Source organism: Mastigoproctus giganteus, chromosome 7, assembly GCF_048544385.1.
Source record: "Mastigoproctus giganteus isolate SK-2022 chromosome 7, ASM4854438v1, whole genome shotgun sequence".
NCBI lineage: Eukaryota > Metazoa > Arthropoda > Arachnida > Uropygi > Thelyphonidae > Mastigoproctus > Mastigoproctus giganteus.
Window position 1 is genome coordinate 9,525,772 of NC_143581.1, and position 18,183 is coordinate 9,543,954.

The 18,183-nt window shown below is 37.6% G+C and overlaps 1 protein-coding gene across 1 annotated transcript in view; it reads left to right on the forward strand.

The window, feature by feature from the left end:
• LOC150082478 (uncharacterized) overlaps positions 1-4,100 on the forward strand; it is a 45,622-nt gene extending 41,522 nt beyond the window's left edge. Inside the window, exon 7 of the mRNA XM_090377781.1 lies at positions 3,739-4,100. Within this exon, the coding sequence (XP_090233907.1) occupies positions 3,739-4,100 (362 nt within the window). The remainder of the gene's footprint in view (positions 1-3,738) is intronic.
• Positions 4,101-18,183: the final 14,083 nt, after the last annotated feature.

Below are 18,183 nucleotides of genomic sequence, written 5' to 3' on the forward strand. Positions count from 1 at the left end.
TCTGTTTATCGATATTGCTTTTCTTTTTCTCTCTGAATCTGCAGTGTCTTCGCCAGGACGCTTCCTTTTCACACCTTTTAATTAAGTATTTTACTCATTTTTAGGGAATAAAGCACAATTGCAAAACGAGGAGGCACGGTTGATACACATAAACAAAGCTGTGCGCGTGTAGCAACTGAATAAACAACACCGTAAAGGCAGAGACAACTCTATTAACACCTCACATTTTACTAAAGCACATTTCTAGGGGTTACTACCATAAAACAATAAAAACAATTTCCAGTTGCGTTTCTGCTAGTGGAATCTGTTATAAACTGGTAGTAAACTTGATCTAATTGCATTTGCAATTATACCGATAGCCAGAATTGTGTTGGTTTTTACGTTATTATGGTGAAATGTGTTTCCCCTTCACTGATATAAAAAACATAAATACATTTTCAGAACTTTCTCTTCATTCCTATCGTGTTGCGTTCAGTTGGGGTGATTCTGCGTTCGACTGCCATTTCTTGTAAACACAAAGGCGAATCGTGTATAAGCGAATTCGGTTCGTGTTATATAAGATATCGTTCCCCTATTTATAAATCGTGTATGATCGAATTCGTGTAATATAAACACGTGTTATACGAGGACTGACTGTACTTTGCATTTGTCAAAGTTAAACTTCAGTTGCCACTTCTCAGCCCATTTGCCTAACTTTTCTAGATCCTGTTGCAGTAGTATACTGTCATTAACAACCCTGTCAACCTTTGTATCATCTGCAAACTTGGACATTAAGCCTGATATACCTTCATTGATATCATTGATAAATGCACAAAACAACAATGGGCCCAGCACCTAACCCTGGGGACCCACTAATAACATTTGTCCATGTAGAGCGGTGTCCATTTATTACCAATTTCTGCCACCTCCCACTCAACCATCCCTTTATCCATTGCAGTAACTTGCCCTTAATGGCATACCACTCCAATTTGTGTAGCAGTGTTCCATGTGTAACAGTATCAAAAGCTTTCCTGAAATCCAATCATATGATATCAAAATTATTTTTTTTGCATCCAGTTCCTTTGCACTATTGCACATAAAAGACTGCTGTACAAATTGGAGCAGTTTGGTATTAAGGGCAAACTGCTGATATGGATAAGGGGTGATTGAGTGGGAGAAGACAGATTGATAATCAATGGACACTGCTCTTTGTGGACTAATGTTATTAGTGGACTACCCCAGGTGGTGGTCCCATTGTTGTTTTCTATATTTATCAATGATATGGATGAAGGTATATGAGGCTTAATGTACAAGTTTACAGATGATACAAAGATCGATAGGGTGGTTAATCATAATAATCAGATATAATACTACAAGATCTTGACAAATTAGGCAGATGGGCTGAGACGTGTCAACTGAAGTGTTAACCTTGATAAATGCAAAGTTTGTTACTCTGGGATTTCTGCATGTAGGTAGCAGTAACTCCAGAATAATGTACCAACTGCGTGGTACTACCTAAAGGGTAGTGGAAAATGAAAAAGGCCTTGGGGTGATTGTGCAGTCAGATACAAAGCTCTCTGAGCAGTACAGACAGGCTGCCAAGACAGCTCATGGGATTGTATTAATGAGATGCAAAGGAGGGATTATATCATTATATAAAAAACAGTCATTAGGCCACATCTTGAGGATTGCACACAAGTCTGGAGGCCTCATTTTAGGGAGGTCATGGATCTGTTGGGATGGGTGCAGAGAAGGGCAAAAAAAAAAATTCAAAATGTTTTTTCTAAAAAAAATACCAATGAGTAATGAAAAGAAAGAGCGGTGCATATGAGGAGAGACTCTGAAACACAAATGAATCCACCAACATTCTGTGGGGTAGAATGAGGACAGTTTATGCTTCAGTTATGCAAAGCCAGAAATTATGCTAATAAAGTAGAAATAACTTGAATTGTGAGACGGGAAAAAAAGCTACTTATATATTATATTAAAAGACACAATTTAGAATAATTTCTGTCTTTGCATAGCTGTAGCATAAACTGCACAATTCCAAACTTGCAGAACTAAATTTTGCTTATCCTTATGAAGTTACATGTATGTAACATGTGACTAATGTAGATTCTGCTCAAAAGTTAAGGAAAAAACACAAAATAATTCACATGCCTATATACAAACACTCCTCTAGATCCAGCAAATTCTTAAGCAATTTGCTATGCTATGAAAATTCCCTGTTATATCTGGCAGTTTTGGTCGGATAAGAGTCCTTTTCTGAGTAGAGGAGAAATGTGAATGACTTCTGACAGGTTTTCTCCTTGTTTCTCTTCCTCTTATAGAAGCATCCAGATGGCATCTTTGGATGATGGCTATCTTTTAATTAATAGCATGGAAAAAAAAAAACACAGTAACAATTATGTACAGCAGTTTATCATAGAACACAAGCATTCTGACAAGATTAATGACTAAAAGTCAACAATTAATGAAACAATAGAAGAAAATAGTTATGTTGTGTTATTCACCATTATGGACCAGGCGCCTCCGTAGCCAGGTGGGAAGGAGCAGCAGTGCGTAGCACACGCTTCTTGATTAGACCGGGGTTCGAGCCCATCACCACCAAATACGGAGGATGCGGAAAGGTCAGGGAATAACCACTGCATATCCCGGAGCAACATGGCCTTAGTTGCTAATGCTCCTTAAAAAAAAAAAAAACCAAAAAAAAAAAAAAGAAACCATTATGGACTCCCAGTTCAGTCAAATATGAGGAAGTGTGAAAGTCTCAGATTACAATCATGACACAGTTTCCATTTTCATCTGGAGGTACACTATTTACTTTATCTACAGCATCTATATGATTTAAAAGACCCAAAGAAACATACCTATCGATTCCATGAAATTGCTTATAGAGCAAGTTCCAAGAAGTTCCAAGCGGTTTAGTTGCCTGAAAGATCCTGAAAAATCAGTGTCAGCAGTCTTTTGGTGGAAGAGAACCTGTTGTCCAAGTGCTGTTTTGTATTTGGTGCACATTCTCTCTCAGAAGAACAGGTAGGGATATTCCAGCTGCATATATTTGAAATGTTGGGGGAAATGGTGCAACCCCTTGAATTTTTATATTTATAGATTGGGAATTTCAAAAGCTCTGTGTGCAATGCAATGAGCATTCTAATATCGTGGATGATATGATTAAGCTTTGGGATGTGTAGAATACTGATTTTATGTTGTGGGGCAGCAACAGTCTGTATGTTTTTTTTTTTTTTTTTTTGCTTTCTTTTTCAGCAGAATAAAGAGTTTTTATTTAGCAGAAGAAAGGCACTTTCACTTGGTATAAATGGCTGACCCCGAGGTGTCTGCTCTATAAGCAATTTCATGGAATCAACGAGTATGTTTCTTTGGGTCTTAAATCATGTACATGCTGTAGATAAAAGTAAATACTGTACTTCCAGATGAAAGTGGAAACTGTTTCAAGAATTGTAGAGAATTGTGTCAAGAATTGTAAATTGCTTCATCTAATGTTTCCTCCTTAAGCCCATAAAAATTAAATAGCTAATTTGTTAGTCTCTGGTGAAGCATCACTTCTGTTTTTGCCCCTGCCCCAAACCCACATTTTTCAGTCATAGCCAGAAACAGAAAAATCAACTATAGAATACATGCAAAATACAGAGTTTGGTAATACTCCACAGCCTCAATGACTTTGCTCAAACCTAAAACAAACCAAGTAGATATTTTATTAATTAATCAAATTATGAGAATTTTTTTTTTCTTTTCTAGAAGTTGGTGAGGCAGCAACCAAAGTTTTTGGTGTTGGACTTCCTCTAATCCTTCTGATAGCATTTGTTGTTCTTCTTTTTGCCTGTGCTTTTCTGACAGTATTTTGCCGTTTTTGGAAGAATAGATACAGAAGAAATCCAGTTGTCATAGGTACTATGCACACCATCCCACTAGTGCCTCCTCCTGCTGGACAGGTGCACTCCAATGTAACCCCTTCAGGACTGGGAATTTCCCCTCCTCCAACATCAACTTATGAATTTGCAGATCCAGCCAACACAAACATGATAAAAGATGAAGAGAAATCACTTATGAATATTCAGATCCTGCCAACAGAGGACGTAATAAAAGATACACAGAAATGAACTTCCTTAATCCTCTACTGGTGGCACACCATGTTGTAACAAAGACAGTGGAAGGGAATGTTAAAGTTATCAATTCTATAATTTTTGGAAAAAGTTTTTGTGGTTTTTGAATTGTGTTTGGAGTATAAAAATATCTAATTTTTTCTTAATAGATTGTGATACTTATTGTAATTTTATAGTTTTTAACAAAAACATTAAATACTTAAAATGCTCTGTTGTGTTTTTTTCAATAAAATAAAAAAATTACTTCAGCTGAAAATTAAAAACAAAAATGTTATAGGCATAAAATTTAAAGATGAAATCTAATCTCTTCCATTTTCCTGCTTGAAAAACCATTAAAAACAGAAAATTTCAAACGTGTGCAAACACATGCATTTCTGCTTATATGTATAATGTTAAAAAAAAATTAAAAAATACATGTATGAAATTCACTTTGTTGAAAATTTTTTTTCAAATTTATTTCAAATTTTGCAATATTATGCATATAATATTGCAAAATTATATGCATAATATTGCATTATAAAATTTGAATATTATGCATATTGCCCACTCTGTTATGAATGAACATTGGCTTTTGCTCAGCGAAACACACAAGGAGATATAAATTTAAATCAAGGAAGGATAGATAGATTGATTTCTCCGTCTCGAAATACTCTCTCTTGTACTTTGCACTTTTGCCACTGTCCACATTAAATGCTTCTTGCAAGCCATTTTTCTAAATACTGCTAAGTACTTCCGTTGTGGCTCTGTAGTAATCATTGGGTGTCGGATGTGAAACGCTTGCCTTTCAGAGCTTTCATCACACACAAAAACATGGAGAAATCAAATGGGGCTCAAGTCGGTGAATAAGGGAGATGTGGCAGTACTTTGGCACCTATGGCAGTGATCACTGCCTGCACAATATTAGCTGTACGGGGTCTGGCATTGTCTTGATGGAGAAACCACTTCACACCAGAATATGGCCACGGTACACTACTATATGCATCATTCATCCCTTTAACTGTTTTCGATGATTTAAGCCCCGTTTGACAAATCGCATATTGCTGTTTGATATGTCTGACATGATACTTGCTTCAAAACAATCGTCAATGACAAGCAGCTAAAAAAACTTCTTCATGCAATGCTAGCTCGACAAGTACTGGCATGCACACAGTTTGATCAGTAATGTTCAGGGAGAGTGTCTTTAGTGGCACTTATGGAAAGTTTGCGTGGTAAACATAAAATCTTGCACCAGTCCAGGAATTAAATGATCAACACCTTGTATATATGGTAATTTAAATGTAACGGAATAACTAATAAGCAGTACTGATCAATATACCTATTTATGGACATACTTTTTTTTTACAAATAAATATTATAGGCACGGGTCAGTGAAGAAAAATTTTAAATGAAACTGGGTCCTTGGACTACTGAAATTTAGCATTAGCATTAGTAGAGCCATATGATACAAGAAAGCAAGCTTATACAGCATCAACCCAAAAAAAAAAAAAAAAAAAATCCATTTCACCCATCCATTCACTCTAAATGTTTGTGTACTTCTGCCTTAAATTTATTTAAGCTGTCAACATCCACAAAGACAGATGGAAGTTTGTTCCAAGCATTCGAACACCTGCTGGCTAAAGGCAAATCTCCACACATCTATTCTATGTGATTTGTGGATATTCTGTCTTTCCTCAGTTTGTATTTATATCTCCTCAGGCGAGTAAGCTGGGAAATCTCGTTACTATTGAGCTTGCTCAAACTATTTAAGGCCTTATACACCTCAATCAGATCCCCTCGCAGGTGCCTGTTCTCCAGACGCTGCAATTTCCGGAACATAAGCCTTTCTTTGTAAGAACAACCCTTTGTTCTGTTTACCAGTCTCGTTGCCCTTCTCTGTACTCATCCAGCAGTTCTACATCCTTCCTAAAATGAGGCCTCCAGACCTGTACACAAGGTGTGGCCCGACTATTGCCTTATACAAGGGGATAATCGCCTCCTTATTCCTGCTAGCAAAATTTCTGTATATCATTGACAAGACACCATGAGCTACTCTTGCAGCCTGTACTCTTGCACTGCTCAGAAAACTTCATATCTGACTGCACAATTACAATCAGGTCCTTTTCATTCTCTACTAGCCTGATTGTAGTACCACACAGTTGGTATGTTTCTTTTCAGTTAATGTTACCCATATGCAGTATTTTGCATTTTCCAGATCCTGTTGCAGTAGCGTAAAGGCCTCCGTAGCCGAGTGGTCAGGAGCGGGAGTGCAGTAGCACACGCTCTTTGAGTAAACCGGGTTTCAAGCCCCTGACTGCTGAATACAGTCGATCTGCCAACCCGCACTGGACCAGCTTGGCAGATTATGGTCTGTTTCCCTCAGCATGAATTATTGAGGAGGCTTCCATCCTGCAGTGGGTTGATAATGGCTGCACATTAACTTTTTTACTATTTTTACTATCATTACTGTCATTAACAACCTTCCCAACCTTCATATCGTCTGCAAAACTTGGACATTAACGCTGATATACCTTCATCAATATCATTGATAAATACAGAAGACAACAATATGCTTAACAAATCCTATGGCACTCCACTAATAACATTAGTGCACAAAGAGCAGTGTCCATTGATTACCACTCTGTCTTCTCCCACTCAGCCATCCCGTTACCCATAACAGCGACTTTCCCTTAATGCCATACTGCTTCAATTTGTATAGTAGTCTTCCGTGTGCAACCGTATTGAAAGCTTTCCTAAAACTCAAGGGCCATGTCTAGAGCTTTTTGGGCCCTAGGCATACAAATGAAAGTCAGGCCCTTATATAAAGAAGAATGAGGGTGATATTTGTTAAAAAAAATCACAATTTTTGAAGTTGTGTTAATTTATATTATTAGTTTGAGATTACAAAAAAATATAAAATGAAAATAAAAAATCAATATTAAATTATTTTAAGAAATTTAAAATATTTGTTTTCTAATTTTGACATCTGTAAACTTATTAATAATATCCTCATAACAGAGAGTTTAGAATATCCTTTTCTGTGTACAGTATTGCCAGTGCATTAAGCTTTTGTTCCAAAAGAGTACTGCGCAAATAATTTTTTACCAGTTTCAGTACGGGAAATGAACTCTCTCCTTTGGCAGTGCTAATTGGTAATGTTAAAAACAATCTTAAAATTATTATGATGTTAGGAAATGTGGATATAATTTTGTTTTCGATTATAAAATTCAGTTTTTCAGAAGCAGTGACTACATTCTCAGCTTTACTTAATATATCAAACTGTTCCATTTCCAATTCATCAACATTTACATCTTTACTATAAATTCCCTTAATATAAGTTTTACAATTTGATATTACAATATAATTGTTTTACAATTATTTCCAGCTTCCTTTTCAAAAAATCAAAGTAACGTAACATAAATTCTGGTTTAAACAAAAAAATAGCAAAACAGCAATATAAAAGTAAGTAATATTTAATATACTGTAGAGAGAAAAATGTTTCATATAGAGGCGTAGCTACCATGTAAGCAGGCAAGGCAATTGCCTCTGGACCCTTTAGGGGCCTGGCATCTTTGGCTGTCTCCTGTTTTTGCAATTTTTATTAATTAAGTAGGGGCCTGAACATGTTCTTTGCCTCCGGGCCCGAAAAAGGGTAGCTACCCTAGTGGTTTCATATACCATATTTTAAAATATATCTTTGTTTAAATAGAACACTAAAGTTTTACAATGTAAAACACAGTTATTATCAAAAAGCAAAATGTAAGTAAATCTTATTTATAATTATAAAGAAAAAAAAATATTTTCATACAATTAACAAAAAATTTGTGTGAGGAACTCTCACGCGTTGGAAGTAAAACTTCTTACCATCAATGTTCGGGTCCTTTGATATGTATTGATTTACCAATAGTGGTTCAACTGCAACTGTATGCATCAAGCTATGTGTAGACAAACGTTTTCCCCTGCCTCCTGTCTCCACTCATGTTGTACTAGTGGTTCATGAAAAACAATGTATACTTATGCACAGTAAGTCCAAGCCAGTGGATTTTTTTATTTCATGCGGTAATAACAAATACCTCTATGCGGGCCCCTCTTTTCAGCAGACCCTAGGCACGTGCCTATTTTGCCTAGTAGTAAACACGGCCCTGGATATCAAAATTATTTTTTGCATCCAGCTCCCTTGTGACCATGTTATATTATCCAATCAAATTGGTCAGACAAGACGAGGCCCTGGATATCAAAATTATTAAAAAACTCATTCTGTGTCTGAACTCTTACTGCAGTCTTGTCTAGGTGATCCTGTATCACTTCTTCAACCAGTGACTCCATTATTTTCCCCTGGAACAGAAGTTAAACTAACAGGTCTAATTACTCGAGTCACCCTTTGACCCCCGTTTGGTGAATTGGGGACACCAGTAGCATAGGAATGCCTTGGCATTGGGGCAGGTGCCAAGGGCGCCACTGACAGGCCACATCAGTACAGTGCCAAGCTATTTCGACTCCCGAGGCTAGCTGACGAAATGGTGCCCCTTGATGATGTTGAATCAAGGTGACAGCATAGGGAGGGTGAAAATTAATTTTCACACGGCGATTCAAGCCTGCATGCATCCTTACATCTGAGTACATCTGCATAGTATCATAGATCTATTTGCTGTCCAGAATGTAACTTTGAAGGGATCAATCAGGCTATCGCTTTATCAGCGCATGCTCGAATGCACAGTAGTTGGCAATTCATGCATTGTGTACAAACTGAGTAAGTTATAGTGTTTTTGTGATTGCTATATAAACAGGTAAACGTAAATATTGTGATTTATAATTTAAATAAAACAATAAAGGCCAAATTAATTTTAGACATGCCACCAAAGGAAAAAAGTGGACATCAGTATTGCGCAGAAAGACTGCATAGAGAGTAAATTAGAAAAAAAACATTCCGCTAGTTTATAAAACTGGCTTACAATAAGCCACTCCACTGAAATGGAAGTCCAAGAAAAAGCTCAAACAGCTGAAGTTATTTTAAAAAAATTAGAAAGTGTGGACAATAACCAACAACAGTTGGCAGAAGAAAATGATGGCAGCAATAATATTAAACACCACACTAATTATTTATCTCCAGAAATTCAGCACATGAATTTATTAATTTTTTAGCAACAAAAGTACGAAATGAAATAACTTAAAATAACTAAATGCAATAAGGCCTAATATGTTAAGAGTAAGAGTTTTATATCTATATAATATCGGTGTGGATACACCATAGATAACTCGAAAAAAATAAGTAGTGTGGGAGGCATCATTTCCTCTGTATCTCATATTGTGCTCGATGATAGGCCAATAACTTTGAAACGGTGCTGTTTCACTTCCACGAAACAACAGATGACCGCTTGTCAGGATAAAGGAAACCCATTCTCTTCTAAATCTCTAACAGGGTGCTTACAATAGGTTGACCAGGGCCGAATGTTTAATACACCTTGGTCTGCCCACTGGCTATGGATACACAGAAAGTAGTTGACCAGCTTGACTTCTCGGTATGTGGGACAGGTAGATGGATAGGTTTTACGTATCCCACTGAGTTGCAGATGGTAATCTCTTTATCTTTTAATTCGAGCGTAACAACATCACTATTGCTTGCTTGAAGGCCATGGGGGCGAACGATGTGTACCCAGTTAAGTCTCGTAATGCAGTTGTTATATGGAAAATTTTCGTTTCCATAAAACGAAGAAATAAAAAAATTCGGTAAAGAATAAAATTCTATTTAGCGAATTCTAAAAAAATTCGGTAAAAAGAAAACATTTATCTCTAAATAGAAAAATTCGCTATAAAGAAGTTTGTTAAACAGAGGTCCGACTGTACTTATTATTTTTATTATGATTTTACCAATTATCGAAAAAAAGGGCATAGCCACGAATTTGCCAAGGGCGCCGAAATCCTCGCTACGCCTCTGGGGGACACATTTGCACATCTCCATGGGGGACTTCCCCTCAGCCCAAGGAATCTCTCATAATTATGGCTAAGGATTTGCTTACTTCCTCTGCTGACTTCTTTAATATAACGATAGATCCCACGTGCCTTTCTTATGTTTGACTTCAACAATTTCTTCTGCACTTTGCTGTCAGTTATTACAAAATCATTTAGCTCCCTGCCAGAATTTGATAAATTTCTGGCATTCCCCCTTCCTGAATAACTCCACGTGTGAATGTAAATATAACCGTGTTGCAGAAATTCTGAAGCAAATTAAAAATTAACAAGGGCAGTTTTTATTCTCATTTCGTGGAAATTTATCAATAGAATACATACTCCTAATATTGTTTCATGCTTGGCAAACTAAATTTGTAGTTCTCTTCAGCGGAGGATTAACCATTGGCCCATGGTAAGAGATAGCCAAGGAGTAGTCTTCTCGGACTTGCCTGTTTGGCTTGATGTTTTTGTACAAAATTAATATTTCACTGGCTGGGGACTACAGAAGCCATGTAGTCTATAGCATGTTCAATTGCATAAATCTTTTTATGAAAGTCTGGACAGAAAGACATGCAAGGAGCAGAATTGCAGTAAGAAGCACTTCTTATCTCAGTCTAATCCATGTATGGTAGGTTAGTATCCTGACTTCATTCTGTTAGTAGACCTTATTGGTCTATGCAGTTTATGAGAGGCCTCCATAGTCGAGTGGTCAGAAGTGGGAGGGCAATAGCACTTTGAGTAGACCAGAGTTCAAGCCCTTGGCTGCTAAATACAGTTAATCTGCCAACCCACACTGGACCAGCGTGGCCGATTACGGTCCATTTCCCTCAACATGAATCATTGAGGAAGCTTCCATCCTGCAGTGGATTGATAATGGCTGCAGTTTATCTTTTTTTATTGGTTTATGCCTTTTATGGGCAAATGACAACTCGTAACTTCAATTAAGAAAATACTTTTTGCAGTGATCGCTTAGAAATCATTCTGTCAGTGATTGTTTCTAAATGCAAATATTGCTGCGAGGATAATTTCAAAGTGCAGCAGCTTATATTTTTTAATCCTTGCTATGGATACCTTTATTCATTTATTTATTTTGAAGCTTTTTAAAACAGCACAAATTTTATAAATTTTGTGTTTCTGTATTTGTGAATTTCGAACATCTATAAATTTCTGTTAAAAAGTTTAATACATTTAATGCGAGTAAAATAATGCCACATTTCTGTTTTCCCCCGCTCACCTCTGTGCTGCCTGCAGTATTGCACCCTTCCACACAATATGAAAGTGTGAAAAGTTTATTAGTTTATTGTGCCATTACACATTGTTTCATTTACTTTCGGTTATTTGTGTGAACAGTCACAAAAATACACTCAATGAACACTGAATAATGACCATCCCATCCATAATGGACTGCATTGAGCAAAGGTGCGACAATACTTCCAACTTATCAGGAAAATATCCAGTTAACTGACTTTGAAAGATGAATGATAGTGAGTGCCCAACGCATAGGTCACTTTATCGTGGAAGTGGTATAGAAATTGCACTGTCCCCATTCGACAGTATCAGGAGTGTATCGGGAAGCCCCATTTCCGGAAAAACATCTCATCGTGGACAGCGCTGTGGGCAGAGAAAGGTGTGGTGAATGAACGTGGCTGTCTGTCTTGCATTGTTTCAGCCAATCAGAGAGTGACAGTGGCAGAAATCACTGCCTACTTCAACGAGGGAAGTGCCAGAAATGTCGCCACCAAGATCATCAGGCGATTATTAGCCAGAATAGATGATGGGAGCCGACCGATCAGAATCCCATTGCTAACACCATTACACAGGACTTTACGCCTCAACTGAGCGAAAAAATATCGGCATTGTACGATGAATGATTGGAAGAGGGTCTCCTGGTCTGACGAGTCCAGTTTCCAGTTATTTCGAGCGGACTGGACGGTGCGTATCTGGCGGAAATCGCACGAAGCTATGCGTCCATCATGTCAACTAGGACCTGTTCAGACAAGTGGACGGTCGGTAATGGTCTGGGGTGTGTTCAACTGGCACACATTGGGACTTCTGATGCCTCTGTACTTATCTCTGAACGGTCCAGGTTACGTGTCCATCCTTGCACACCATCTGCATCCCTTCATGGCCATCGTGCACTCATAGGGCAATGGACTCTTCCAGCAGGATAATGCGTCTCCCCACAGAGCCGTGGTGACTAGAACATGGTTGGAAGAGCATTCTGCAGGTTTTACCACCATGGAATGGGCTCCCTGTTCATTGGACATGAACCTTGCAGAGCATCTTTTGAATGCTGTGGAAAGGTCTGTTTGAGCTTTGAATCCTCCACCCAAGAATGCGACGGAATTATGGACAGCAGCACAGCAAGCATGGATGGAAATACCCGTGGAAAGCTTTCGGGAATTAGTGGACTCAATGCCTTGCCCTTATCCGGGCGACTGGTGGGCCTACCCGTTACTAGGTAGGGATCCTAGCCATGGTTTATGTCCAATGGACATGGTTTATGTCCAATCTGTGTATATTAGCCAACAGAATATCACAACGATAAACACAACGAGAAAATCTCTTAAGGCTCAAAAATAGATATATTAGAGGGTAGTAATATTTTAAAATCGTTGAATGGATTTATTTTAGATAAAAAATGAAGCAAAATTTTGCAGTTGCACGAGCTTTCTGTTTTTTAGTGGTGTAGCAATAAAACAATGTTCAATAGCATTTAATTATGTGCTGCCATCTAGTGGCAATAATGTAAATTCAGAAATCGTGGGCTAAAATTTATAAAAAAGTCCAGAAATTCACAGCTGTGGTATTTTTAACGAGTTTTAGGCATGTATTTTATTGTAATACATTTTTATTTTTACCTTGCATTGCGATAAATTACAGTCTTAATATTAATATAAGTATTCAGTTTATTTCTTTAATAGTTTATTTCTTAAATTTTATATTTTGATTATAATTTATCGTTTCATCGTTTCAAAATATCCAAATGAACAATTTTTTTTTTATCCGTTTGTTCTTCCTCCTAACCTCAAGATGTTCTTTTTGAAGCGTTTATCTACTAATTATCTGTACTTTGTTTCGATATTATCTTTCTAGTGAGATCGGTTTACATGATTGTACCATTAAATAAATATTTCATATTAGGATTACCTGAGAACAAACCCCTCCACCTATGTGTATTATGTTACTAAATTACCTGTGTTCTCTGGTCGGTTTGCCTATTTTGCTGGAAGTAAAAACCCGGAATTCTAGAATCTTTCCTATCCTACCTCGAGATTGACTAACTCACCTATGGAGTGAAAAAAGCTCATAAAAGTTCCTCGCTTCATTGACTCGAATCCTTATCCACTCCCGGTGGGGAGGATGGTGATTATAGCCACCTAGTATATATACTGCGAGTCGAAAACGTTGATACGCCTCCTTTTGAAAACTGCCGCGTGAGACGATACCTTCACTAACACTTCTGGTAGAAGCACTGCGACGCTAAAGCAAAGCAAACACTTGAAAGATAAGTGGAATTCTGTATCAACTCTTCTATCACTGTTATCTAAGCGTACTTCTCGAACTATTTGTCATTTCTAGGGATGTTTATTTAAGTCTACTCACATATTTCGCCAAAATAGCTGATTCATTCGCATCTCCTGTGAAGATTCCAGAAAAATAAGAGCAAGGATGGCGTGCAATGATTTCAGTATCCTTAAAAGATTAGAGTAAATTTCTAATAATCATATAACTTGGCTGTTTGGGTAAGACTTACTAGCTTTCGGTTACATTATGTAAAATGGGCGCCTTTCTATCAAATAATCTTTACCTTTTTTTATCCAGCAAACATCAAACCAACCGAAGAATAGACACAAAAAAAAGACTGGAAGATGGGTAAAGGGTTAGTTGGGTGGGAGACGCAAGAGAGTTGTTATTAGTGGACACTGCGCATAATGGATTAACGTTATTAATGGAGTACCCCAGGGTTGCTGTATTTATTAATGATATTGATGAAGGCATATCAGACTTAATGTTTAAATTTGCAGACGTTGCGAAGGTTGGCAGGGTGGTTAACGATGGATGCTACTGCAACGATCTTGAAATTTTAGGCACTTGGGCTGAGAAATGACAATTGAGGTTTAACATTGACAAATGCAAAGTATTGCATGTGTGTAGCAGTATCCCCAGGGTAAGGTACCAACTGTGTGGTATTGCACTCAGGGTAGTGGAAAATTAAAAAGACATGGAAGAAATTCAAGGGTTTAATGTTAAACAACGTTAACTACAAAATCATTTTGTAGTTAACATTTTTTGTAATTAACCAAAAAAAAAGTCATTTGACATGTTCTTGGTTTACAAGAAATGTGCTTATATTATAGCCAATCTCAATCCTGATACTATAGCAAGCTCAATCCTGATAGTATTCTTCCTCTTGCTCAGGCTGCGCACATAAGGGGACATAAGTTCATATTGAGGAAGGATGGTTGCAGAATAGATATGCGGAAGTTTGCCTTTAGCCAGCGGCTGGTTGATTCCTGGAACAAATTACATCTGGAGTGGAAATGGATGGTTTGAATAAATTCAAGGAATTACTAGACAAACTATTGGAGGGGATGGATAGGTGAAATGGGAAGATATTTTTTTTTCGGTTGATGCTGTTTTAAGTTTGCTTTCTTGCATCATTTGCAATCTGGTTTCAATCTTGTAGAAAAGAACTTTTTCCGAATTCAAGTTCAAGGAATAGAGCTTATGGATTTCTATCGGAATTTTTGCTAAATGGATAAAAGGAGCATCAACTTTCTATAGAATCTATTGGGAACAATAAAAATCTATATTTAATTTTAAATTGAATATTTCGTGTATTTCAATAAAAATATCAATTCCACCATCTATAAAAGGGCACATCATGTTATTAGTCCAGGGTATTCGGTTTTATAAAGATTCTCATGGGTCCAGGCCGCTATTTTATAGGCTGACAGCGTATTCCATACTTTAATTACTTAGATAATTAAATGCTATTATCATTTAGGGGGAAAAAAAAAGCCTAGTTGATTTTTCTCCCAGAAACAGGAAAAACTCGTGTTTCTGGGATCAAGTACCTTATTCTCCTTGCCTGAGACCGAGTAACTCAGCCAGGGAGTGAAAAAAGACTTTAAAAATTTCCCCCGTTATTAGAATTAGTATTAGTAGTGCAAATTAAGCAAAAGAAGCAAATTTGTAAAGCATTAGCCAATAAAACACACAAAAAAAAACCCCAAAAAACTTCCCACATACCTGTCCATCACCTCCAATAATTTGTATAGTTCTTCCTTAAATTTATTCAAACTACCGCATCCTGCAACTACACATGGAAGTTTGTTCTAACATTCGAGCACCCACTGGCTGGAGGGCAAACTTCTGCATATCTATTGTGCGACCATCCATCCTCATTTTAAATTTATGCTGTAACCTGGCAAGAGCAAGGATTCCAGCAGCATTGAGCTTGCTCAATCTATTCAGAGCCTTAAACATTTCAATCAGATCACCTCGCAGGTGCCTAGTCTCCAGATGATCCAATTTGTAGAACTACAGACTGTCTTGATAAGACAACCCTTTGTTTTCTCACCAGTCTCATTGTCCTAATCCGTTCCAGGAGATCTACATCATTCCTAAAAGAAAGCCACAAGACCTGCATGCTCTACTCAAGAAGCCGGCTAATCAATGTGTTGTACAATGCGATAATCATCTACTTATTCCTGCTGGCAAAGTTGCTGTATCATTGACAAATCCTAATGAGTTGTCCTGTCAGCCTGTCTGCACTGCTTAGGGAACTTAATAACTCATTTTACAATTACCCCCAGGTCTCTTTCATTTTCAATACCCCTAAATCAATGAACCAACCACGCGGTTGGTTCATTAATCTAGGATTACTGCTACCCATATGCAGTACTTTGCCTTTGTCAAAGTTAAACCTCAACTGCTATTTCTCAGCCCGTCTGCCTAATTTTTTTTAGATCTGCTTGAGATAGTGACCATGATTAGTGTGATTAACTACCCTTCCAACCTTTGTATCAACTGCAAACTTAGATTTTTAGCCTGATATACCTTCATCAATATCATTAAAAAATATAGAAAACAACAATAGACCCAACACCGAATCCTTGGGAATCCACTAATAAAATTAGTCCGGGAAGAGCAGTGTCCATTGACTACGCTCTGTCTTCTCCCACTCAACCATCCTTATATCCAAAGCAGTAACTTGCCTTTAATATCACACTGTTCTAATTTGTACAGCAGTCTTTTATTTGCAACAGTATGAAAAGATTTGCTGAAATCCAGGTATATGATATCAGAATTAATTTTTTTTCTAGCTCCTTTATCGCTGCATCTTAGTATCCAATGATATTGGTCAAACAAGATTGCTCCTTAAGAAATCCATGCTGTGACTGCAGTATAATTTCATTCCGTCTAGATAGTCCTACATTACTACTTTAATCAGAGACTCCATTATTTTCCGTGAAACGGAGGTTAAGCTCAGGTTTCTAATTACTCATGTGACTTTTCATCCCCCTTTGTGAATAGGGGATATATTTGCACATCTCCAGTCCGTGGGACACTCCTCTGAATCCAAAGAAGTTTTCATAATTATGGTAAAATTCATCAAATGAATCCACAAAAGTCTTGCTAGTATGTGAGTGACCAACCCACAAGTTCCAGTCAATATCTAGGAAGTTAAAATCCTCATTATAAGCCATTCTATTGCTCTGTAAAATTGTTGTACCCATTAGAGTGATTAGACTTTTAACACACTCCTACTCTCATTTTTGTTTTCCTAATGATTGTGACCAATTGAGTATTTATTAAGTAGCAACTTACAAAACCTTTAGGTCAATTTAAAAAGAAACTATCGAACGTGACTAGGACTATAAAGCTATTTGTAAACTATGATTTAATACGGTAATTAGGTCAATAGAACTGCAAAATGTTTGCTGGACGAGAAACCAGAGTTTCCGGGAGAAAAAAACTATACTACACTCGCTGGAGACCCGAATAACTCAGCCACGTTGTGAAAAAGGCCCATAAAAATTCCTCACATCATCGAGGACTCGAACTCAGGTCCATTCCACCAGTATGATGAGCACGGCAGCAGTACATATGGGCATTAAGTAATGGCGTATTATTGGCGCTGTTATCTACTATAAACTGTATTCTTCAGATACTCCTACAACTTGAATTGCATACACTGGGATCTGAAGAGTGAGGTGTTTAACAGATTGAACAGCCTACACTCAGCGGTCACGTTATTAGCTACACCTAACTATGACAAGCAGGTCGGTATGTGCTTTCTGTGGACGATTTTCTCTTTCATGGGAAAAAAAAAAAAAAAAATCGAATTTCCGGGAGGAAAAAACCCAGCTTCTCTCGCCTTAGACCGACTAGTCACCGAAGCCGAGTGGTCAAGCCCGAGTGTGCATACATATGTACTTTGAGTGACCAAGATTCAAGTCTCTGACTGCTAAATACTGTGCTGTTTCTTTTATTCTCCCTATCTTGTGAACTCTTCTGACTATGTGCTTGTCTCGGAGTATAAACAGAAAATTTAACTCAGCCACGTTGTGAAAAAGGCCTATAAAAATTCCTTACGTCATCTACTGGAATCAAACTCAGGTCTTTTCCACCTGGTGTGAGGAGGATGGCGATTCTACTCACGAGGGTATCATACAACCCCAAGGGCTCACATCTGGTGAGTATGGGCTTAGCACACTCACCATCCTGAGCTGGATATCATCATTCTTCTCTTTCTTGGTGATTCCCTTCTACTTCTGACTCTTGTTCTCTCTCAGGGTAACTCAGAATTTTTTTTGGCTGGTGCAGCAAAAGTCTCAAGCTTCTTTGCACCATATGGCTAATAATAATGCCATGATGCTCTCATGGACATTTTCATATGGAAAGTTTAGTTATCTGTTTACGCCAATTGCGAAAGTTTTGTAATTTTTTGGACAGTTCCTGTGCTCTTTCTAATATATTCCAGCAGAAAGGCTTTTTGTAAACCAAATTCGGCATATTTTATGGCCCTCGTGGGTAGCACAGTTGGTAGAATCGCCATCCTTCCAACACTGGGTGGAAATGGACTGGGTCTGAGTCTCGTCGATGATGAGTGGAATTTTTAATGGCCTTTTTCACAACGTGGCCG